The sequence below is a fragment of the Protopterus annectens genome, chromosome 4.part1 (genome assembly GCF_019279795.1).
Source record: "Protopterus annectens isolate FY-2018-M chromosome 4.part1, PAN1.0, whole genome shotgun sequence".
Lineage (NCBI taxonomy): Eukaryota > Metazoa > Chordata > Ceratodontiformes > Protopteridae > Protopterus > Protopterus annectens.
The window spans coordinates 375271915-375296470 of record NC_056734.1 but is presented as its reverse complement, the minus strand read 5'-3'; the positions used below and the strand labels follow the sequence as shown (position 1 = coordinate 375296470).

Sequence of the window (24556 nt, the reverse complement as noted above, 5' to 3'; positions counted from 1 at the left end):
ACATTGAAGATATGTACTATAATAACAACAGATATATAAAAAGTGTCCCTTCAGTAGCACATTTTCACCCTTCCATCCTGCTTCAGTCTTGGGGCAGATAAGCTGGCCTGCACTTGGAGCTTACAATCCTAGCAAAGTAAAATTCTACCATACCGGTGTAGCTCTTGCTTTCCCTTTCTGTAGGGGTTAATAGTATGTATTTGTGCCACAGTAGAAGAGTTGGAGATGCATGATGGGATTAGAAGGGAGGACTTAGCAACTTAAAACACTGAGTGCCCATGTAGTTCTAATGCTTGCAGCATATATTCATACTGATTAGATTGACACTTTTTACAGACATAGTATCATGGCAATTACTTGACTTTTTCTTCTTTCAGGAGCAGGTAATTTTTTTGAAATGTAGTAGTATTGCATGATTGTCTCCCTGACAAATGTCCTGTGCTTTAGAGAAGGTATTACAGGTGGCAAACTCGCCTTTGGTGCAGAAGGCTATGGGTTTTATTCCCACATCAGGTAGATCGATAGCTGACACTACAGTGCATCTTAAGGGGGGGTGATGCACTTCTTAGTGTGCTGCCCTTTGGTTGAGATGTTAAACTGATGCCCCATTTGCTTGAGTTGGTGGTAGCTCAGGTAGATGCAAAAGATCCCACGGCACCTATCGAAAACAGTAGTGGAAGTTTCCCCATGCTCTTGCCAACTTTAGACTTTGTTTTCCTTATTTTCTACAGACATACCCTAGAGCAGTCACACTTCAGTGTTTATAAATTGCAAAGTTTAACTGAAGAACATAAAGCACAAAATATTATTGCATTGGCAAAGGTGCTGGAGGGACTGAGTTAGGTAGAAGGGCTCAAACAGATCCCCCAGTGGGCCCGTGGACTATTGATCAATACAATCTGCAGGATGGAACTGTTGAAATATTTGGGACACAAAAGGCTGTGGTGGAGGATGGTGGTCTGCTGCCAGCCAGGGTAAAGCTACCTTCTTGACTGCATTCTCTGGTTGCCTCTGGTCTGTCAATGGCCACTGTGCCATTGGTAGGGAATGAATGAGTGAAACTGCTAGGAGGAAGGATGATAGTTGGCAGGTGCAGAATTGAAAAAAACATGTAGAAAAAATAAATAGCTCTTTGATTCATTGCCATGATAAATAGTGGTCCATCTAAAATGCAGTTGTGATATTTGGCTGTTGTGTATTGTTTCATTTCCTGAGCACTGCAGTTAATCATTTGCTCTTTAGTTGGGTCTTAAAAATGTTGTGTATATAAAGTTGCACTTGCATGTTGTCATTGTCTTAGTACAGCTGATCTTGCTGTACACATGCTACTTTCTGTTGTAAGGTTGTGTACTTGGAGAGGAAGGAAAAATTAAGATGTTTTTCATTCCACATTGCTGCAGTCCTAACTATTGGGGTAGTCCGCTGTCCAGTCGGCCCGAATACCAAAGTATATGGCTGACGTCGGTCAGGGCGCATTAGACTGACGTCAGTACGTCAGGGTACTAATGCGCATGACCGACGTCATATCCTCAGTCTTTTTTGCCGCATGGTCCGATGCAGAAGCAATTTTGCGAGTGCAGGTTGGCGTTCTGAAAGTTTCTGAAGTCAGAGTTTCAGACCGAATCAAAGTTGGCTAAGTACCCGTTGAGAATATTTTGGTTTTCTTGCCTCAGTATTTAACCGGATGTCAGAAAAAGTGAATAACTGTATTTCTTGTGGGAAACAGATACCTCATAGGGATTACCATACTTTGTGTATACCTTGTTTAGGGCCTGAGCACGACGTTGTTGGATGCCGCTCTTGTGCTAGATTTAACAAACGCACTATTAAGAGAAGGTTAGACTGTGCCAGGTTAGTGTTTGGGAAGCGTTGTAATTATAAAATGCCGTCGGATGCTCCGGCCCGCTTCGCTAAAAGCGCAAGATTAAGCAGCAAAGCCTAGGGTGGAGGAACCGACAGTCCCAGACATCGGTTCTTTGGAAGGCTCAGTGGAGCCGGAGGTTTTGCCAGGTGTATCTTTGGAGTCTCAGGAAGAGACTTTACTGTTACAGGATGTATCCTCTCAGGAAGTAGGCCAGGCTGAGGGGGCTTCTCAGGTGGCTGTTCTTCCCTCTCTTCCTAAGGTGGTTAGAGCCTCTCCTTCAGTTTCCAAGGCTTCTTTGAGGGGCAGGCCAAGTTTAGCTTCTGTGGGGGTTTCTCCTAGTACTTCAGGATCTTTGCCTAAGAAACATATGCTTAAAATGGCAGAGGATTTGATTACTATGATTAGAGGTTCTATGCCCTCCTGATAAGAGGCCTAGGGTGGAACCTGAGTTTGAGAGTTTTGAGCAATGCTCGAGGCTTGAGTCTTCTGAAGACTTGCAGGTGTACCCTCCTTATTCTGATTCTGATGTGGATGATTCTACTCCTTCTGCTTCTCCTCCTGAGGATTTTTCATTTTCAGAGACTCTGCATTCCATGAGGGAGCATTTTAAATGGGAAGGTCAAGATTTCTCTGATTCCAGGAAAAGGCTTAGGGAATTCTTGTTTTACCCCAGCATAGGCCTTTAGCTATACCTCCTGTTTTGAATGTGGTGGAAGATGTGTTTGCAGAGGCTTCCCTGAATCCTGATTCTTTGCCTCCTGCCCCAGTTAAACCGGATAGGTATTATAGGGTGCCTGAAGCTCATAAGTATCTTTTAAGAGTCCTAGGGCAGACCCAGAAACTGTCTCTCAGGGGCCTAAAGGTGTGAAGGCCTCAGTTGTTAAAAATCCTGTCCCTCCTGATAAAGAGGCAAGGGCTTTGGATAGATGGGGAAAGAAAGTGTATACTTCTTCCACTTTAGCCATGAGGGCGTTGAATTGTCAGTTTCACATGTTAAAATATCAGAATTATCTTCTTTCACAGTTGAAATCTAAGGTGGATGCTCTGGCTGAAGGTATTGAGTGTAAAGAGTTGCAGGTTTAGTTCATGTGTCTGAACAGGTAGGTAAACATTCCTTGCAGTGTGGTTTTGATGCTGTGCAGGCCTCCTCCAGGGTGGCTGCCACTGGTTCTGTTCTTCGTAGGCACGCCTGGCTGAGAGATCAGAATTTAGCTGAGCATGTTAAGACAAGGATTTTGGATGCTCCTTTACAGTCTGATGTGTTGTTTGGTTCGCCTGTGGAAGCAGTTTTGAAGAAAATGGAGGACAAGGCTAAGTCTATGCAAACTGTTAAAGATTTTTTGCAGGTGCAGCCTCGGAAGTTTAGTAGAAATTGGCCTACTAAGGGATGGACTTATCCTGCTTATGATTCCCAGTCTAGGGGTAGGTCTAGACGTGGTAGGGGCAGAGCTCAGGGTTCTTTTAGGCCTAGGACAGGGAGTTCCCCTGCTCAGACTTCTGGGGAGGGCAGGGGTCAGTCCTTTCGTAAGCAGACCCAATGACCTACCTTTTCAGCTGCCAGTACATTCTCGCCTGGCAGCACCTTTGGGAGGAAGGCTGTCTCTTTTCAAAGAAAATTGGGATTTAATTACCCAAGACAGATGGGTTCTGGATATTATTCACCACGGTTACAGGTTTTATTTCCATACCTTGCCTCCTTTCAAAGGCATGCCAGACATTCCTCCTCTTCAAAGGACAGAGGCTCACAAGCAAATTTCTCTGTTGCTCCAAATAGGGGCCATTCAGTCAGTTCCTGTGCCGGAAAGGGGCCTAGGATTTTATTCTCGCCTGTTCCTAGTACCAAAGAAGGGGAACACGTGGAGACCAATTCTGGATTTATCTATCCTCAACACTTACCTGGACATTCCCAAGTTCAAAATGTTGACGTTACAACAGCTTTTACCTCTGCTGGGCAAAGATCACTGGATGGTAACTTTAGATCTCAAGGAAGCTTACCTTCATGTGCCAATCAGACTAAGTTGCAGGAAGTATCTGCGTTTTCGAGCTGGAAATTCTCATTATCAGTTCTCTGCATTGCCCTTTGGCTTATCTACTGCGCCCAGAGTATTCACAAAGGTTCTGGCTCCAGTGATAGCTTACTTCAGGCTAAAAGGAATCCAAATCTACCCTTACTTGGACGACTGCCTGATTCTGGCTCAAGAAAAAGAAGATCTTCTACAGCATCTGGACTATGTCATAGCAGTGCTAAGATGCCTAGGGTATTCTGTGAACAAAATAAAGTCCAGTCTAGTACCCTCTCAAGACATGTGCTTTCTGGGTGTGAGACTGAATACAGCAGCCCAGATGGCCTTTTTAACCCCGGACAAACAAAAGAATCTTTCTAGTTACTTCCATCATCTATCTCTTCAGTCCGGGCTGACTGCAAGGACAGTCCTTCAAGTCTTAGGGTTCATGGCATCTTGTATTCTGGTGCTTCCCAATGCCAAACTGCATATGAGGAAGCTACAATGGTATCTCAAAATCTGTGGACACAGCACTGCCAGGATTTGGACACTGTCATTCAAATAATACCTTGCATTCAAAAGGAATTTTTGTGGTGGGCTCAGGAATGTCACCTAAACAAGGGACTCTCTGTGACCCGGCCAGAGGCAAGTCAGATTCTAACGACAGATGCCTCAGATGTTGCTTGGGGAGCTCATCTAAATGGAAAGTGGATACAAGACAAGTGGCCTGCCAGACTACAGCATCTACATATCAACATGAAAGAGATGTTAGCAGTTCAGTTTGCATTAATTGCTTTCAAGGAGTTACTTCTTCCAGGGCAGGTGTTGATTCTAACAGACAACACAACTGTCATGTGGTACATCAACAAACAAGGGGGAACACATTCTTACCCATTGTGCAGACAAGCAATGATTTTATGGGAGACTGCGCTCACTCTGCAACTAACTCTTCAGGCAAGGTTTCTGCCGAGCACAGAACTCCTTAGCAGATGTATTAAGCAGACAAATCATGGATCCCCACAGTGGAAACTGGATCTTCATGTATTTCAAATATTGACAGTGTCATGGGGAACTCCAGACATAGATCTGTTCGCTTCTCCACTAAACCACCAGCTGCCAAAGTTTTGCACGAAGGGATTTCATCACACAGCTTGGAAAGTGGATGCTCTTTCTTTCAGTTGGAAAAATCTTCATGTGTATGCCTTTCCACCTCTGCCTCTTCTTCCAAAGGTGCTTCTAAAGGTCAGACAAGACAAGCCAAGGATGATTTTAATAGCTCCAGATTGGCCTCGGCAGCACTGGTACCCATTACTGAGGAGTCTGGTAAGGAAGCCTCCATGGCCTTTACCCTTGATTCCACACCTGTTGTCTCAGAGGACGGTCATCTGCTCAATGTCAAGCTTCACTCTCTACATCTAACAGCCTGGCATATTCTGTTTTGAAAGACAGCAGGTCTCAGCTTCCTCAACAAGTTTTAAATGTGATTATGGAAGCCAGAAGACCTAGTACAAGGAAAGTGTACGCAGAAAAATGGAAGAGATTTGTGTTTTGGAGTGCAGCAAACAATTTGGAGATTGCTGAGCCTAATTTGACTGTGGCTCTTCAATATCTTACTGAGTTACTGGACAAAGGTTTGTCTTTCTCTTCCATTAAGATTCATGCTGCAGCAATTTCAGCTCACTATGATTGTGTCCCACCATTGTTTTCGCATCCTTTGTTCAAGCAATTTCTTAGAGGGGCAAAGAATATAAGACCCCCACGTAGAGCTCCTACTCCTGCTTGGGATCTCAATTTTGTGTTGGAGAAACTTACTCTACAACCTTTTGAGCCTCTGGCTACTGCTGAATTGAAATACTTGTCATGGAAGACTGCTTTTTTGTTGGCCATTACTTCTGCAAGAAGGGTTTCTGAGTTGCAGGCCCTTATGGCAGTGGAGCCTTTTTTGATTTTTCATAAGGATAGGGTATCTTTACGTACTAATCCTTCCTTTATGCCTAAGGTGGTTTCTAGTGTGGCTTTAAACCAAACTATTCATTTGCCTACCTTTTATGCAGATCCCCAAAATAAAGGGGAAAAGATTTTGCACACTTTAGATGTACACAGGCTATTGCGTTATTATTTGAGCAGGACTAAGGATTTTAGGCAGTCTCAGCAGTTGTTTGTTTCTTTTGCTTTGAGTTCAAAGGGCAAGCCTGTGTCAAAACAAACTATTTCTAGGTGGATTGGGTGTTGCATTACATTTTGTTATTCCCATCATGGCAAGGAGATTCCAGCTGGGATTAGGCCTCATTCCACTAGGGCTACTGCCACTTCCACAGCATTTCTAAGGGGTGGCAACTAAGGATATTTTGGAGGCAGCTACTTGGAGTTCAGTGCATACTTTCTCTAAGCATTATCACCTTCCTCTCTACTCTAAGTCTAGGGCTGGTTTTGCCACAGCTATTTTGCAAGGCATGTTGTCAGTTCCTGCTTCCTTATGATTTGCCAGCCTCCCTTACCTCTGCTTTGGGATTCTACCCAATAGTTAGGACTGCAGCAATGTGGAATGAAGAACATAGTACAGTTTTGTACCTACCATAAATGTAGATGTTCGAGGATCCACATTGCTGCAGTCCAATTTACCCTCCCTCGTTCGCCTCTGTGTTTAGGGGTGGTTGTGTAGGTGAGGTTATATTCTGCTAATTGTGTATATATTGTATATATATATTTTTGGTGCAGGTATTTTGGGAGTTTTTGTTTTTGGCCTTATCTTTTCAGGGTCTTCTGACATCTGGGGCAAGAAAAGACTGAGGATATGACGTCGGTCATGCGCATTAGTACCCTGACGTACTGACGTCAGTCTAATGCGCCCTGACCGACGTCAGCCATATACTTTGGTATTCGGGCCGACTGGACAGCGGACTACCCCAATAGTTAGGACTGCAGCAATGTGGATCCTCGAACATCTACATTTATGGTAGGTACAAAACTGTACTTTTCATGCTTTTCAGCAATTTTCCCTTTTGTCCAAGTTTGTACAAACTTAGCAATGTCTAGAGAGACCGAGGAATGTTGGGCGTAGAACTGCAGTTTAGTGGTGTGCAAAAATGACTAGTGTGTAGTGTTTTGAGTTGTTTAGTGCAGTGCTTTATTTACAAGTATGATTTTAGCTTCTTTAGACATTGTGGTTCTGATGTTTTGCATATCAATATAGGAGATGTGCTGCTGCTTAGTAGATCTCTTACATTAACTTCCATTGCATGAACACAGAACATTAAAATGTTCCTTGGATTATCTAATGCAGTCTAATGTTCACTGTGTCATTGTAGCCACTTAGTGTTCCCTTCTCGTGATTTTCAGGTAACCTGTGTTTTTCCCCACTTAGAGTTGCTTTTTGCCCTTTCTTTTCCATGCTACATTTTTCAAGCATTGTTAGGTTGTGTCCCTGGCATGTTGCTTCCTGCAAGGATGGCTCTAACATTTGCATTCATTGATCCTTTTTTATTTTTTCATTTATCTCTTATTATTATTATCTATATTTTTTCTTTTTAATGGATTGCCTTTCCGTTTCTAACATTTTGATGCCCTCCCCCCATGCTCATTCAACTACCATTTGCCATTTCTTAGTGTTTAATTTCCATCCTAGCTTCTTTGTCCCCCCCCCCCCCTTTCTTTATTCTCTCCAGGTCTATTGCCTTGTGACTATTGTTCTTCATTTGTGTACTTCAGTCCATTGAAGTTCTTTTTTTTCTGTCTGTTTAGGTTTAGCAGCTCAACAGAACAGAGTAGTGCCTCTCGTTTGATGAGGCGACATAAGAGACGGAGGCGAAAACCAAAGACACCAAGAATTGAGCGGGTATGGTAATAAAAGTACATTTAATTAGGACTGCAATGTTTGTGCCCTCTTTTCTGTATAGTCACACTTCTGCTGAACTTTGAAGTTACTACCTAATGTGTTATGTTTTTAGAAGTTTCTTAGGGCATTCTAATTTTAAACATTTGTCATCATTTAGAAGAACCAGGTAAGTTGCATCAACAGTACATGAATGAACAAATAAACTAGAAAACATGGTCTCAGATTGTAGAAGGCTGTCATATGCAAAATGGGTGAAAGTCATTTATCATATTTTTTGCCAGTCATAGTGGCAGTGTTAATGAGATTTAGAACCATGTTGGGTTATTGGATAGGGAGAGCAAGCATTCCTCCCCCTTAGAAGAAAAGGCTCAGATTGCACAGATTTGGAGGAAGTAGTACATTTTTCACAATCTTTGAAAAGGATATTGTATAAATGTAAGATATCCTAGAGTAGGATGTGAGGTTCTAATGCATCTTGGTTGCTGCAGCCATTGCATTAACTAGCTTGACCATTGATTTTCTTCCGCTGACTTGATTTTGTTTGCTTGTATGTAGCCGAGTAGAGAATAAGTGGAATCTAAGCATTGTGGCTCGTAAGTACCTTGTATACCGTATGATCTGTGCATGAGTTGCTTGCCTTCACAAAGGGTACCACACATAAGGTGCTCAACTTGTACAAGCTATTTACAGTATTTGAAACTTAAATTTCGCCTAATCCATTTATTCCCATATTTGCTTTTCATTTCAATTTTTTTTTATTTTATTTGTGTGTGTAGGTTTTGCAGCAGCACGTTATTTTGGAACTGCCCTTTTCAATAGAAAAAATATCTTCTTTTTTGCATCTTCCTTTTTTAGCTTTTGCAATTCAAAACAATCTGAAAGGTCAGTGTAACTGGAAGATGAGTAACTTCTGTGATTAGTCTCTTTTTGCTTCTATTGTAAAGTTGTCTGCATCTATTTTCTGAAATGTGAGATTTTTAAGACAAATATTCCTGTCTAGTCTGCATAAGGATCAGAGGGTACATACATAATATGTAAATTGCTGTTGGCTGCTTTAGGTAGACATTTTTTTCCTGGATACTTTTTATACTCACTTTGCCTAACAGTCATAAGCCTCTTTCTGTCAGGCATGCTGATTCGTTCCCCATAATAGTTGTTTCCCAGTGATGGAGTCTGTTGTACAGGCAGCCAAGGTAGTGTCTGTGGCCTTGCAAGCATTTCAGCAATGAAGGGTGTCTTTACATGGCCTAACCACTCTGCTGGGTGGGGACACAAGCATCTTGAGTCCCTGCAGGGATCACAGTGCCCTCTTAGCATGAATGCACTCATGAGAGCCATGGATGTGACCATCTCCTGCAGTTTTGCCCCTTTTTCAATGGATTGTGGCACCGATTGACCACATAGACGAGGTTCCTTCCAGGATGGGTACCAGCTTCATAGTCAAGACTTCATTCCGCTGTGCTTCCAGAGATTTACTCACAATGACTCAATGTCATCTTGTGTTGGTTATTAGCAATTTTACTAAGAAATGTTCAGAAAGTTACTTTTCGTCTTATTTTTTTTTCTTTGGCAAAAAAGTAAAACCATATATACAGAAATGCAATTAATCTTGTAGAAATTTTCATATTCACAATTAACCTTTTATTTAGTTTAATCTTGAATGCTGTTCACATCTGTGTTAAGAGTTAAAAATAGAAGGTGAAACCTGTAGTGTACCCTTCGATGTTTTGTAAGCTGGAAGCCTCCAGTTTACATGTACACCGTTTAGTTTATGGAAAGGGTTATTTTAACTTTTTTTGTTAATGTATGCTTGTATATTCCTGCAGATGTTCTTCGTGTTTCACTGTTGCAGTCATCACACTTGAGTTATCTGCCTGCAGGTAGCCCTTAGTCGGCCCGAATACCAGAGTCTTGGGATTTCTGCGTCGGATGCTGTCGCCTCTTCCATGACGTCAGGTTGTCAGGGGTATAAAAATGCAGCAAACACCATTACATCAGTCTTTCTTGCCGAGAAGGAGCCCAAAGCAGAAGCAGTTCGCAAGTGACGGTCAGCCGCTACCTGAAATTTTAGTTTTTTTGAATTTCAGACCTGAAGTCTTCTAAAGCTAAGTACCCTGTTGGGGATTCTTTTTTTGTGCTCTAACCAATGTCAGAAAAAGATAAACAATTGCCTTGCCTGTGGAAAGCAAATACCTCACAGAGATTTTCATTCTTACTGCGTCACCTGTTTAGGCACAGACCACGACGTCTCTAGCTGCTGGATGTTCATCGTGTTACACTGCTGCAGTCATTACACTTGGGTTATCCTGCCGTCAGGCGGTCCCGCAGTCGGCCTGAGTTCCAAAGTCTTGGTCCGGCGCCGGTTGCTGTCGCTTCTTCCCTGACGTCAGTGCACCAGGGGTATATAAGATGCATCCGACGCCATTTTCTTCAGTCTTTCTTGCCACGCGGTGCCCAAAGCAGAAGCAGTTCGCAAGTGCCGGTCGGCCGACTCCTGAGATTTTCGAAGTCGAATTTCAGATCCGAAGTCTTCAATAAAGCTAAGTACCCCGTTGGGGAAACTTTTTTTTCTTGCCTCAGACCGATGTCAGAAAAAGTTAATGGTTGTATTTCTTGTGGGAAGCAAATACCTCATAAGGACTTCCACTCTTACTGTATTCCATGCCTAGGCCCTGATCACGACATCACTAGTTGTTGGTTTTGTGCTAGATTTAACAAACGCACTATAAAACGACGTTTTGATTTTGCTTTACACTACTTTGGCCGAAGGTTCAATTATATGATGCCGTCGGATCAGCCGACGACCTCAGTACCGAAAAAGACGCAAAGACAAGGATAAAGACAGGCATCCGAGGTCCAAAACCGACGACGAAACCTCTTCTAAGCCAGTCGCCGGTTCTCAGTGAGGCGCTTTCACAGCCCCTGACACCCGCAACTTCAGAGCCACAGGCCGCTTCCGACTCCCACGTGGAGACATCAAGGCCTCTGGAAACTCAAGGTATTGGGCCTACGGAAACTAATCCCTCAGATGGGTCCAGAGCCGCTGAGCAGGCATCGGCTTCTGAGGGTGTTTTCAGACCTTCACAACTTGCCATTATAACAACAGCCAAGACAAAGGTACCATTAAAGACAATGAAACAAGTACAGCATTCTCCTGGACAGTCCTCCATGCCTAAGAAACAGATGCTTAAAATGGCCGAAGACCTCATCACTCTAATCAGGGGTTCCCATCCCCCTCCTGAGAAAAGGCCTAGGCAGGATACAGACTATGACTCCTCTGATCAGGTTTCCATTTCCTCTGATTCCTCTTCAGACCAGGGATACTCTCTACCCCCCTATGAGGACTCTGATGCTGAAGAATCTATCCCTTCAGCCTCTCCTCCTGAGGATTATTCTTTTGGGGAAACTTTACATACCATGAGGGAGCATTTCCAGTGGGAAAGCCAGGATTACTCAGAATCCAAGAAAAGGCTCAGGGATTTCCTCTTATTGCCTCAACACAGGCCCCTGGCTATTCCGCCTGTGCTAGATATTGTGGATGATGTGTTCTCTGAATCCAGTTTATCTCCTGACTCTTTGCCCCCTGCTCCAGCCAAGCCAGATAGGTATTATAGAGTCCTGACTCTCACAAGTTTCTTTACAAAAACCCTTCTGCTGATCCAGAAACTACTTCCCAGGGTCCAAAAGGGGTTAAGGCTTCCATTGCAAAAAATCCAGTACCCTCTGACAGAGATTCCAGAGCTTTGGATAGATGGGGGAAGAAAGTATACACTTCTGCAACTTTAGCAGTAAGAGCTTTAAATTGCCAGTTTCACATGCTTAAGTACCAACAATATTTAATGGCTCAGTTAAAACAGAAAATCCTTGCAAGCACAGAAGCTCCGGATTGTAAAGAAATGCAGGATTTATTGCATGCAGTTGAACAGGTGGGAAAACATACTCCGCAATGTGGTTTTGATTCTTTAGAGGCCTCTTGTAGAGTCGCAGTTACAGTTTCTGTGATTCAAAGACATGCTTGGTTAAAAGAGCAAAGTTTACCTGATCATGTTAAGGCAAAGTTATTGGATGCTCCTTTACAGCATGATACTTTGTTTGGTGTTAAGGCAGAAGAGGTATTAAAGAAAATGGAGGATAAAGCTAAATATATGCAAACAGTCAAGGATTTCTTACAGGTACAGCCACCTTGGTTTAGCAGAAATTGGCCAACAAAGAATTGGTCCTTTCCAGTGTCAGACAGGCCACAGAGAGGCAGATACAGATGCCCAAGAGGCAGATCTCAACCCCAAGGCTCAAACAGACAACGACAGTAGGGCACCTCAACACCAAAAGGTGGTGAGAACAAGTCTCAACCTTACAGGAAACAGTCACAATGACTTTCCCCTTCGTACGCCAAGCATGTCCCTTCTGGAAGCCCCCTTAGGGGGAAAACTAGCACTTTTTTCTCAAAACTGGCAAACAATCACCCAAGACAAATGGGTCCTGAATATTCTGTCTCAAGGTTACAGATTCCAATTTCATACTTTACCAATGTTAAAAGGAATGCCAGACCTGCCACAAAATCAATGGGCAGAGGCACAAAAACAAATTTCAGCCCTCATCGACATGAGAGCTATTCAAAAAGTACCACAACAGGAACAAGGACAAGGATTTTACTCAAGACTCTTCCTGGTCCCCAGAAAGGACAAGGCCTGGAGGCCCATACTAGATCTTTCAATTCTGAATACTTACCTGGATATTCCGAAATTCAAAATATTGACATTACAGCAGCTTCTACCCATGCTGGGCAAGAAGGCTTGGCTTGTTACTCTGGACCTCAAAGAGGCATACCTGCATGTCCCTATCAGACAAAATTGCAGAAGATACCTCAGATTTAAAGCTAGTACAATGCACTACCAATTCTCTGCACTGCCCTTTGGCTTATCTACTGCACCCAGGGTCTTCACAAAGTGCCATTGGTAGGGAATGAATGAGTGAAACTGCTAGGAGGAAGGATGATAGTTGGCAGGTGCAGAATTGAAAAAAAAAACATGTAGCAAAAATAAATAGCTCTTTGATTCATTGCCATGATAAATAGTGGTCCCTCTATGAAACACTAAGAAATGGCAAATGGTAGTTGAATGAGCATGGGGGGGGCATCAAAATGTTAGAAACGGAAAGGCAATCCATTAAAAAGATGATCCTGATTGCTCCAGACTGGCCACGCCAGCACTGGTACCCCATCTTATGGAACTTGGCTCAAGGCCCACCATGGATTTTGCCTCAAATTCCACACCTTCTGACTCAACAAAACAATCAGATCCTGCACGGTCGGCTCAAAACCCTAAACCTGGCTGCATGGCAGATACATTAGTCAAACTGTTATGGATGTCATTTTGGAGGCCAGGAGGCCTAGCACCAGGAAAGCTTACTCAGAAAAATGGAAGAGATTCTGCGCCTGGAACCAGGCTCAAAGCCTTGACCCTCTTGTTCCAAACATTCCTCAGATTTTACAATACTTAACTGAGATGCCGGACAGAGGCCTATCCTTCTCATCAAGTAAGATCCACGCATCTGCCATTTCAGCACATTACAACACGGATCCTCCTTTATTCTCTCATCCCTTGCTAAAGCAGTACCTCAGAGGGGCTAAAAACATAAGACTGCCTCGGAGAGCACCAACACCAACTTGGGACCTCAATTTCGTTTTGAAAAAAGTGACCCTACCACCTTTTGAGCCAGCCAATACAGCCAATCTAAAATTTTTATCATGGAAAACAGCTCTGCTCCTGGCAGTAACTTCAGCACAAAGAGTCTCAGAGCTACAGGCATTAATGGCAGTGGAACCTTTTATAATTTTTCATCAGAACAGGGTATCTTTAAGGACAAACCCTGCCTTTATGCCAAAGGTGGTATCTAGTGTGGCTCTTAACCAAACCATCCATTTGCCAACTTTTTACCCAAACCCCCAGAATAAAGGGGAGAAACTTCTGCATTCTTTGGACATACACAGGCAGCTACGCTTCTACTTAGACAAAACAAAAGCTTTCAGGAAAACTGAGCAACTGTTTGTAGCATATGCTGCAGAAGGATCACAGGGAAAGGCTATCTCCAAGCAGACTATATCCAAATGGATAGGACACTGTATTCGGTACTGCTACACACAGCATGGAAAATCAGTCCCAAATAACATTAGGCCACATTCCACCAGGGCAACAGCCACTTAAACAGCCTTTCTCGGAGGAGTACCTACCAAGGAAATTTTGGAGGCTGCAACTTGGAGTTCAGTGCACACCTTTACCAAGCATTACCACCTGCCTTTTTACTCTAAATCCAGAGCAGGATTTGCCACTGCAGTTCTGCAGGGCCTCATAGCCAATCCTAACTCTTTTTATAGACCAGCCACCCAACCTCAGCTTTGGGATTTTACCCAAGTGTAATGACTGCAGCAGTGTAACACGATGAACATAGTACAGTTTTGTACCTACCATAAATGTAGATGTTCGAGTGTTCACACTGCTGCAGTCCAGGTTACCCTCCCTCCATCCCCTCTGAACTAGCTGGACTTATCTATACCTTTCTATCCTATACAACCTTTGGGGTGTATTTGCTGGTAACTGAAGGTATTGTTTTTATTGTATATTTTTGATTAGCAATATGTATTGCCTACCTACTTGGGGGCACCTGACATCTGGGGCAAGAAAAACTGAAGAAAATGGCGTTGGATGCATCTTATATACCCCTGGCGCACTGACGTCAGGGAAGAAGTGACAGCAACCGACGCCGGACCAAGACTTTGGAACTCAGGCTGACTGCGGGACCGCCTGACTGCAGGATAACCCAAGTGTAATTACTGCAGCAGTGTGAACACTTGAACATCTACATTTATGGTTGGTACAAAACTGTACTTTGTGTGCCTTGTTTAATGCCCGAACCATTCGTCATCGGGCTATTTTTGTAGCTAAATTCTTTCAATGTTGTTCTCCGTATTCCGAAAAGGGCTTTGGTAAGCCATCCGACTACCGATCTTCCGAAAAAGCACAAAGACAGAAACAGACCGCATAGGTCAAAAATTGCTGACAACGCTTCCGTTAAGCTTGTCGCCAGTCCGCCGGTACTCAGGTGCCTTTGCAGCCCCTGATGCCTGCTTCTACAGATTCGCAGGCCTCTGCTGAGACCCATTCAGAGTCTGGTATGCCGCGAGATGCTTCTTCGATTATGGAACCTGCGGATGTCTCTACCTTGGATGGGTCTGGAGCCGCAGTGTAGGCACCAGCATCTGAGGGTGTATTCCGACCTACCGATATTCATATTAAACCGACAACTTCATTTCCTACTAAAACTACCGAGTTTCTCAGGCCCAGAGTTCACAGTACGCCTAGAAACCGATGTCCAAAACGCATGCTCATCCTCCCATGCTACAAAAACAAATGCTTAGAATGGCTGAAGACCTTATTACTCCAATTATGGGAAGCCAGCCTTCCCCTGCCAAAAGACAAAGAATTGAATTTCCTTCTGATTCTACAGACCAGGAGTCTGATGACTCGGACCCTTCTGATTACCAGGACATACTCTTATCTATCTATGAGGATTCAGATGCAGAGGAATCCATTCCCTCTGCCTCCCCTCCAGAGGATTTCTCTTTTGGTGAAACCTTGCATACCTTAAGAGAGCATTTCCACTGCAAATGCCAGGACTATCCTCAGTCCAAAAAGAGACTCAGGGAATTTTTAGATTTGCCTCAGCACAGGCCTCTAGCTATACCCCCCTGTCCTGGATATTGTAAGCGATGTCTTTTTGGAGTCCAGTCTTACTCCTGACACCTTACCACAAGATCCTATAAAACTTGCCAGGTACTGCAGAGTACCTGATTCTCACAAATTTCTATTTAAGAATCCTACTCACAAATTTCTATTTAAGAGTCCTACTGCAGATCCAGAGACCTTTGCCCAGGGAACTAAAGGCATTAAGGCTACTATAGCCAAAAACCCTACCCCTTCAGACAGGGATTCTGGAGCTTTAGACAGATGGGGTAAGAAGGTATATACATCTGCAACTCTTGCTATCAGGGCTTTGAATTGCCAGTTTCACATATTGAAGTACCAGCAACATATTATGGAACTAATTAAACAAAAATTGGTGTTACTTCCAGAGTGTGCAGAAAATAAAGATTTGCAAGAGTTAATGCATTCTGCAAACCAAGTTAGTAAACATACTTTGCAATGTGTGTTTGATGCCTTAGAAGCATCTTGCAGGGCTGTTGTCACTGGGTCTGTACTGAGAAGGCATGCATGGCTAAAAGAACAAGTCTTGCCTGACCATGTCAAAGCAAAATTACTAGATGCTCCATTAAATCGGGAGCGTTTGTTTGGCACAAAAGCAGAAGAAGTTTTTAAAAAGATGGAAGAAAAAGTTAAATCTATGCAAACAGTCAAAGATTTCTTACAGGTGTAGCCACCTAGACTAAGTAGGCATTGGCTTTCAAAAAACTGGTCCTTTCTAGTCCCTCTCAGGCCTTCTCACTTCAAATCCAGGGGAAATAGAACACCAAAACTAACAGTCTCAGGGTATGCAGACATTTCAACAATGGAGTGTTTCCACCTCAAAACCAGGGAGTGGTAAGCCACCCCCTTATGGAAAAAGTTCAAAATGACTTTCCAATTATCCTTCTCAGCCATGCCCAAGTACTTGCGCCCCTAGGAGGAAAACTCGCCCTTCATGCAAAAAACTGGATGTCCATTACTCAGGACCAATGGGTTCTAAACATTGTATCCCAGGGATAGAGATTCTACTTCCACTCCCTGCCAACACCAAGCGGGTTACCAGACCTTCCTCCAAACCAGTGGGCAGAGGCTCAAAAGCAAGTACTTTCCCTTCTCCATATCAGGGCTATTCAACCTGTTCCAGTAGAACCAAGGGGATAGGGTTTCTATTCCAGACTGTTCCTGGTGCACAGAAAAGAGAGCTCTTGGCGCCCTATCCTGGATTTGTCAATCCTCAACACCTTTCTGGTGATCCCCAAGCAACAGCTTCTTCCTATGCTAGCCAAGGATGCCTGGATGTTCATCGTGCATACAGCTGCAGTAATCACAGATGGGGTTTTCTGCCGTCAGGCGGTCCCTCGGTCGGCCGAATTCCAAAGTCTTGGTCCGGCGTCGGTTGTCGTCGCTTTCTCTTCTGACGTCAGTGAGGCCAGAGTATATAAGACACAGCCGACGCCATGTTCTTCTGTCTTTTTTGCCGCGTGGTGCCCGAAGCAGAAGCAGTTCGCAAGTGCCAGTCGGCCAGCTCCTGAATTACGAAAATTTTGGAAACCGAAGTCTTCATTAAAGCTAAGTACCCGTTGGAGAACCTTTTCTTGCCTCAGACCGATGTCACAAAAGTTAATAATTGTATTTTGTGGAAGCAAATACCGCATAAGGATTTCCATTCTCTGCATACCTTGTTTAGGCCCAGACCACGATGTCTCGGCTGTCGCTTTGGCGCTACCTTCAATAAACGCTACTATTGCCGCCGGGCGGAGTTCGCCCAACACTATTTTGGTAAGCTTTTGATTATAAAATGTCGCCGGACACCACTCACCGCTTTGTCCAAAACGCAAGGAAAAGGACTGACATCGCTGAGGCCCGCGGTCCCCGCCGACACCACGCCAAAACAGGCTACACGTGGGTCCGGGTTCTCAGCGACGCCTTTGCAGTCCCTGACTACCGACGACACTTTGGCGGTGTCCTCTGTACCGAGACCGCTGGGACCTCGCCCTTTCCCAGACTACAACCACCGAAGCCTTTGCTAATGTTGAGCCTACTAATGTGGACTGGTCCACTTCCACCCATGGTGTCTTCAGACCCTCATCTTCCTTTTCCATTAAGGCCTTTACTAAATCCAAAGCAGCCAGGCACCCCAAAAGGCCTGTTACACAGGGCCCATCTCCAGGTCCCATGCCTAAAAAACAGATGCTTAAAATGGCTGAGGATTTAATTACTCTTATCAGAGGTTCTCAACCCCCTCCAGACAAGAGACCCAGAGTGGAGGAAGATTCTCCTCTTCTGATCAGGGATCCATTTTATCAGAACATTCTGATGCAGAGGAACACTCTTACTCCCCCTTTGAGGATTTGATGCAGAACAGTCCATCCCTTCTGTATCTCCTCCTGAGGATTTTTCCTTTGGGGAAACCTTGCACACCTTGAGGGAACACTTCCATTGGGAAGGCCAAGACTTTCAGATTCTAAGAAAAGGCTTAGGAATTTCTTTGTTACCTCAACACAGACCTCTGGCGATACCCCCTGTTTTGGACATACTTGATGATGTTTATCTCGAGGCTTGCCTTAACCTCGATTCTCTGCCTCCTGCACCAGTCAAACCTGATAGGTATTACAGAGTACCCAACTCTCACCAATTTCTATTCAAAAGTCATAATGCTGACCCTGAAACCATTTCACAAGGCCCTAAGGGATTGAAGGCCTCCACTGCCAAGAATCCACTTCCAGCAGAAAGGAGTCAAGGTCTTAGAAAGGTGGGTAAAAAGGTATATACCTCAGCCACCCTAGCCATGAGGGCCTTAAATTGTCAGTTTCATATGCTTAAATATCAACAGTTCCTGTTATCACAATTAAGGAATAAAATGTCTCAACCTGAACAACCAGATTTAAAGGAGTTACAGGATATGATGCATAGTGCAGAACAAGTGGGTAAACACACTTTACAATGTGGTTTATCCAGGGTAAACGCTCCAGGACAGTTTTGGGAAAGCCTCTTAAAAACAAAAGCCTATATGAAACAAAATTTAAGTTTAAAAGATTGTTTTGGATAAGCTAGGAAACAAAATGGGAAAAAAAACCAAAATTTTGCAAACTGTCAAACCTTTTTCATCCAATCACTTTGCAAAAAAAGGGCCCTTAAAAACTGGTCCTTTCCACCCTACAAACCCCCGAGGAGTAAAAAAAACTAAAGGTCAAAAGGGCGAAAAAGGAAACTCAGCACCTGGGGGCTGCCATACAGGAAAAACCCTGGATCCTATTCTAGCCACACTTCAGCAAAAAGGGGCAGTTAGGCACTAATTTGGAGCCTTCATTTTCCAACAAAGGGTTCCTGGACTTAAAACCCCAAGGCCCCAATTTCCATTCTTAAAAAACATCCATTTTCCAACCTTTTTAAACAGAGAAAAGTCCTGCCTAAGCATAGACAGTCAATTACCCGACAGGCTAAGTTTCAGAAATCTGACCAGGAAAAACCGCTGGGCAGAAAGGATTTACCCAAAACCCTTTCCAATATCAAAATTCAAATTTGCTACAAACATGAAACCTCCCCCCGGGAAGGAATTTTCCTGGAACTTAACCTCTGCAGCATTTCTCAGTCCCAACCCGGGGGACTGGAAGTAAACCCGGATTCTTCAATTCAACCAACATTAATTTCCTGTTTTTCTTAAAAACCGACTGGTTTCACAAAGTCCTTTCAAGGTTGCTACCAGCCCAAATTTTAATTTACCCTTTATTTGGGAATCAAACCCCAAAGGGGGACCAACTGGAACAAAGGCATAGTACAGTTTGTCATTCCTAAAAAAATCAAAGAAAAAAAGGCCCCCTTAAAAACCCTGGGTTTTTTAACCTTACCAAAAACCAAAGGCCTTTTAGGCAAAAAAACTATTTCCAAAAATGAAAGTCCATTACTAAAATCCCGGAGGTTCCCCATGGATCTTCCTATTTTCCCTGCAGGGCAAGAAAAATTTAATGGACTCCCTGGTTAACCGACAATGCCATGAAACCAAATCCCAGTTTCCCCAAAAGGAAATTTCCGTGGGCCCGAAACAAAAAGGTATCTGCAACTTAAACAGAAATTACAAAGGAAATTACCCGACTTTTTCAGGAATCGATCCAGAATCCCAAGACTCTGGTATTCAGGCCGACTAAGGGCTACCTGCAGGCAAATAACCCAAGTGTGATGACTGCAACTGTGAATACACTCGAACATCTACGTTTATGGTAAGTGTACACAACTGTACTTTATGACTACAATGACATCATCTGAAGTATTTCGGCTGTGTGGGAATGGTTTTAGGCATTCTGAGGCATTTTCACAACTTTCAGTATAGATGTTCTTCATTCCACATTGCTGCAGTCCTAACTATTGGGTAGTCCGCTGTCCAGTCGGCCCATTCAAGAAGTATATGGCTGGCGTCGGTCATCGCGCGATAGACTGGCGTCAATGCGTCGAGGTACTAATGCGCATGACCGGCGCCATTTCCTCAGTCTTTTTGCCGCGTGGTCCGATGCGAAGCAGTTTTGCGAGTGCAGGTTGGCGTTCTGAAAATTTCTGAAGTGGGAGTTTCAGACCCGGAATCAAAGAGACCCAGCTGCGTACCCGTTGAGGAGAACATTTTGGTTTCTTGCCTCAGTATTTAACGGATGTCAGAAAAAGTGAATAACTGTATTTCTTGTGAAACAGATACCTCATAGGGATTACCATGCCTTGTATGCCTTGTTTGAGACCTGAGCACGGCGTTGTTGGATGCCGCTCTTGTGCTAGATTTAATACGCCTTTTACTATTAAGAGGCGGTTAGACTGTGCCAGGTTAGTGTTTGGGAAGCGTTGTAATTATAAAATGCGTCGGATGCTCCGGCGCCCGGCAAATCCAAAAAAGCGCCAAGGACAAAACAGCGAAGCCTAGGGTTGATAACGGCGGTCAGGCGTCGGTTCTTTAGAAAACTCAGTGGAGCCAGAGGTTTGCTGGGAGTTTCTTTGAGTCTCAGGCAGAACTTTACTGTTGCAGGATGTGCCTTCTCCAGGAGTGATGGGCCAGGCTGGGGAGGCTTCTCAGGTAACTGTGCCCTCTCTTCCCAAGGTAGTTAGAGCCTCTCCTTCTGTTTCCAAAACTAACTTTGAGAGGTAGGTAAGTTTAGCCAGTGGGGGCTTCTCCCTAGCACTTCAAGGTTCTGTGCCTAAGAAACATGTACTTAAAATGGCAGAAGATTTAATTACTCTGATTAGAGGTTCTATGCCTCCTGATAAGAGACACAAGGTGGAACCTGAGTTTGAAGTTTTGAACAGTGTTCCAGAGGCTTCTGAGTCTTCTACGGAAGACTTGCAGGAGTATCCTCCTTATTCTGATTCTGATGTGGATGGAGATTTCCGCTCTACAGCTTCTCCTCCTGAAGTTTCTCATTTCAGAGACTCTGCATTCCATGAGGAGCACTTTAAATGGGAAGGCCAAAGATTACTCTGATTCTAGGAAAGGCTTAGGGGTCTTGTTTTACCCCAGCATAGGCCCTTAGCTATGCCTCCTGTGTTGAATGTGGTGAAGATGTTTTTGCGAGCTGAACCTGATTCCTTGCCTCCTGCCTGTTAAACCTAATGGGTACTATAGGGTGCCTGAAGCTCATAAGTATCTTTTCCCAAGAGTCCTGGGCCAGGCAGAGACTGTTTAAGGGACAAAGGTGTTAAGGCCTCATTGTTAAAACCCTGTTCCCTACTGATAAAGAGGCAAGGGCTTTGGATAGATGGGAAAGAAAGTGTATACTTCTTCCACTTTAGCCATGAGGAGATTGAATTGTCAGTTTCACGTATAAAATATCAAATTATCTCCTTTCTGGTGAAATCTAAGGTGGATGCTGGCGGAGTATTGGTGTAAGGGGTTGCTGGATTTAGTTCATGTCTGAACAAGTGGGTAAGCATTCTTTGCAATGTGGTTTTGATGCTGTGGGCCTCCTCGGGGTGGCTGCACTAAGATTCTGTTCTTCATAGGCATGCCTGGTTGAGATCAGAATTTAGCTGAGCAGCATGTTAAGACAAAAGGATTTGGATGCTCCTTTACAGTCTGATGTGTTGTTTAGTTCGCCTGTAGGAAGCAGTTTAAAGAAAATGGAGACAAAGCTAAGTCTATGCAAACTGTTAAAGATTTTGCAGGTGCAGCCACGAGAGTTTAGTAGAAATTGGCCTACTAAGGGATGGACATGTCCTGTATGATTCCCGGTGGGGGTAGGTCTAGGCGTGGTAGGGCAGAGCTCAAGGTTCTTTGGGCCCTGGAACAGGGGTTCACCTGCTCAGACTTCTGTGAGTGAGGGCAGGGGTCAGTCCTTTCGTAAACAGACCCAATGACCTGCCTTTTCAGCTGCAGTAGACTCTCGTCTGGCAGCTCGCTGGGAAGGAAAGACTGTCTCTTTTCAAGAAAATTAGGATTTAATTACTCAAGACAGATGGGTGTTGGATATCATTCACCACGGTTACAGGTTTATTTATACATTGCCCCTTTCAAAGGCATGCCAGAGCGTTCCTCCTCCACAAGGAAAAGAGGCTCAAAGCAAATTTCTCAGTTACTCCAAATAAGGGCCATTCAGCCAGTCCCCGGTATCAGAAAGGGGCCCCTGAGTTTATTCTCGCCTGTTCCTAGTACCAAAGAAGGGAACGCGTGGAGACCAATTTTGGATTTATCTATCACCAACATATCAGGACATTCCCAAGTTCAACATGTTGGCGTTACAACAGCGCTTTACCTCTGCTGGGCAAAGATCACTGGATGGTAACTGAATCTCAAGGAAGCTTACCTTCATGTGCCTATAAGACTAAGTTGGAAGTATCTGCGTTTTCGAGCTGGAAATTCTCATTATCAGTTCTCTGCATTGTTGCCCTTTGGCTTATCTACTACTGCGCCCAGAGTATTCCACAAAATTCTGGCTCCAGTTATAGCTTACTTCAGGCTACAAGGTCAAATCTATCCTTACTTAGGCGACTGCCTGATTCTGTGGCTCAAGAAAGGAAGACCTTCTACAGCATCTAGACATGTTATAGCAGTGCTAAGATGCCTAGGGTATTCTGTGAGCGAAATAAGTCAGTCTAGTACCCTCTCAAGACATGTATGCTTTCTGGGTGAGACTGAATACAGCAGCCCAGATGGCCTTTACAACCCGGACAAACAAAAGAGTCTATCACTTTACTTGCATCAACTATCTCATCGGTCGTGCTGACTGCAAGGGACAGTCCTTCAAACATTGGGGTTCATGGCATCACTTGTATTCTGGTGCTTCCTGCAATGTAACTGCATATGAGGAAGCTGCAATGGTATCTAAAATGTATCGGACACAGCACTGCCAGGATTTGGACACTGTCATTCAAATAATACCCTTGCCGTTCAAAAGGAATTTTGTGGTGGGCTCAGGAATGTCACCCTAAACAAAGGGACTCTCTGTGGTATGACCCGGCCAGGCAGTCAGATTTTTAACGACAGATGCCTCGGACATTGCTTGGGGAGCTCATCTAAATGGAAAGTGGATACAAGAACCGTGGCCTGCCAGACTCCCCAGCATCTACATATCAACATGGAAGAGGAGATGTTAGCAGTCAATTTTGCATTAATGGCTTTCAAGGAGTTACTTCTTCCAGGGCAGGTGTGTTGATTCTAACAGACAACACAACTGTCATAATAGTACATCAACAAACAGGGGAACACATTCTTATCCTCTATGCGGAGGCAATGATTTTGCTTGGGAGACTGCGCTCAGCTTACCTTCAACTCTTCAGGCAAAGGTTTCTGCGGAGCACAGAACTCCTTAGCAGATGTGTTAACGGACAAATCTGGATCCCCACGGGCAAACTGGATCTTCATGTATTTCAGAAATTGACAGTGTCATGGAGACTCAGACAGATCTGTTAAACTCACTAAACCACCAGCATGCCAAAGTTTCAAAGGGTTTTATCACACAACCCCGGAAAATGGATGTCCATCTTTCAGTTGGAAAATCTTCATGTGTATGCCTTTCCACCTCTTACTCTTCTTCCAAAAGGTGCTCTTAAGGTCGAACAAGACAAACCAGGATGATTTTAATAGCTCCAGATTGGCCTCGGCCAACACTGGTACCCACTACTAAGGAGTCTGGTAAGGAAGCCTCCATGGCCTTTACCCTTGATTCCCACATCTGTTATCTCAGAAGGACCAGTGCGTGCTCAATGTCAGCTTCCTCTCTTCATCCCAACAGCCTGGCATATTTGTTTTTGAAAGACAGCAGGTCTCTTCCTCCAACAAGTTTTAAATGTGATTATGGAAGCCAAGAAGACCTAGTACAAGAAGAAGTATGCAGCTGAAAAATGGAAGAGATTTTTATTTTGGGCTCTGACAAAATTTGGAGATTTCAGAGCCTAATTTGAGTGTGGCTCTTGCAATATCTTACTGAGTTATTAAAGGTTTGTCTTTCTCTTATTCAAGATTCCAACATAGCAATTTCAGCTCACACTATAATTTATGCAACCCACCATTGTTTCGCATCCTTTGTTCAAACAATTTCTTAGAGGGCAAAGAATATAATTTAGCCCCCAGCGTAGGCTCTACTCCTGCTTGGGATCTCATTTTGTGTTGGAAAAACTTACTCTACAACCTTTTGAGGCCTGCAGCACTACTGACCTGAAATATTTGTCATGGAAGACTGCTTTTGTTGGCCATTACTTCTGCCCAAGAAGGGTTTCCTGAGATTACCAGGCCCACTTATGGCGGTTGAGGCCTCTTTTGATTTTTCCATAAGGATAGGGTATCATTACGTACTAATCCTTCCTTTATACCTAAAGGGTGGTTTCTAGTGTGGCTTTAAGCAAACTATTTCCATTTGCCTCACGTTTTATGAGATCCCAAAATAGTAGGGAAAGATTTTGCACACTTTAGATGTACACAGGCAATTCACGTTATTATTTGAGCAGGACTAAGGATTTAGGCAGTCTCAGCAGTTGTTTTGTTTCTTTTTGCTTTGAGTTCTCAGGGGCAAGCCTGTGTCAAAATAAAACTATTTCTAGGTGGATTAGGTTTTGCATTGCATTTGTTATTCCCATCATGGCAGGAGATTCCAGCTGGGATTAGGCCTCATTCCACTAGGGCTACTGCCACTTCCAACGAAAAGCT

General features: G+C 43.9%; 1 protein-coding gene across 3 annotated transcripts in view; it reads left to right on the top strand.

Annotated features, from left to right (window-relative positions):
- The window catches only part of DVL3 (dishevelled segment polarity protein 3), a 1476692-nt gene that overhangs the window by 1134188 nt on the left and 317948 nt on the right, over positions 1-24556 (top strand). For all 3 annotated transcript variants that reach the window (XM_044070196.1, XM_044070195.1, XM_044070197.1), the window contains one exon: positions 7609-7702. In XM_044070196.1, coding sequence (XP_043926131.1) covers positions 7609-7702 — 94 coding nt within the window. The remainder of the gene's footprint in view (positions 1-7608; positions 7703-24556) is intronic.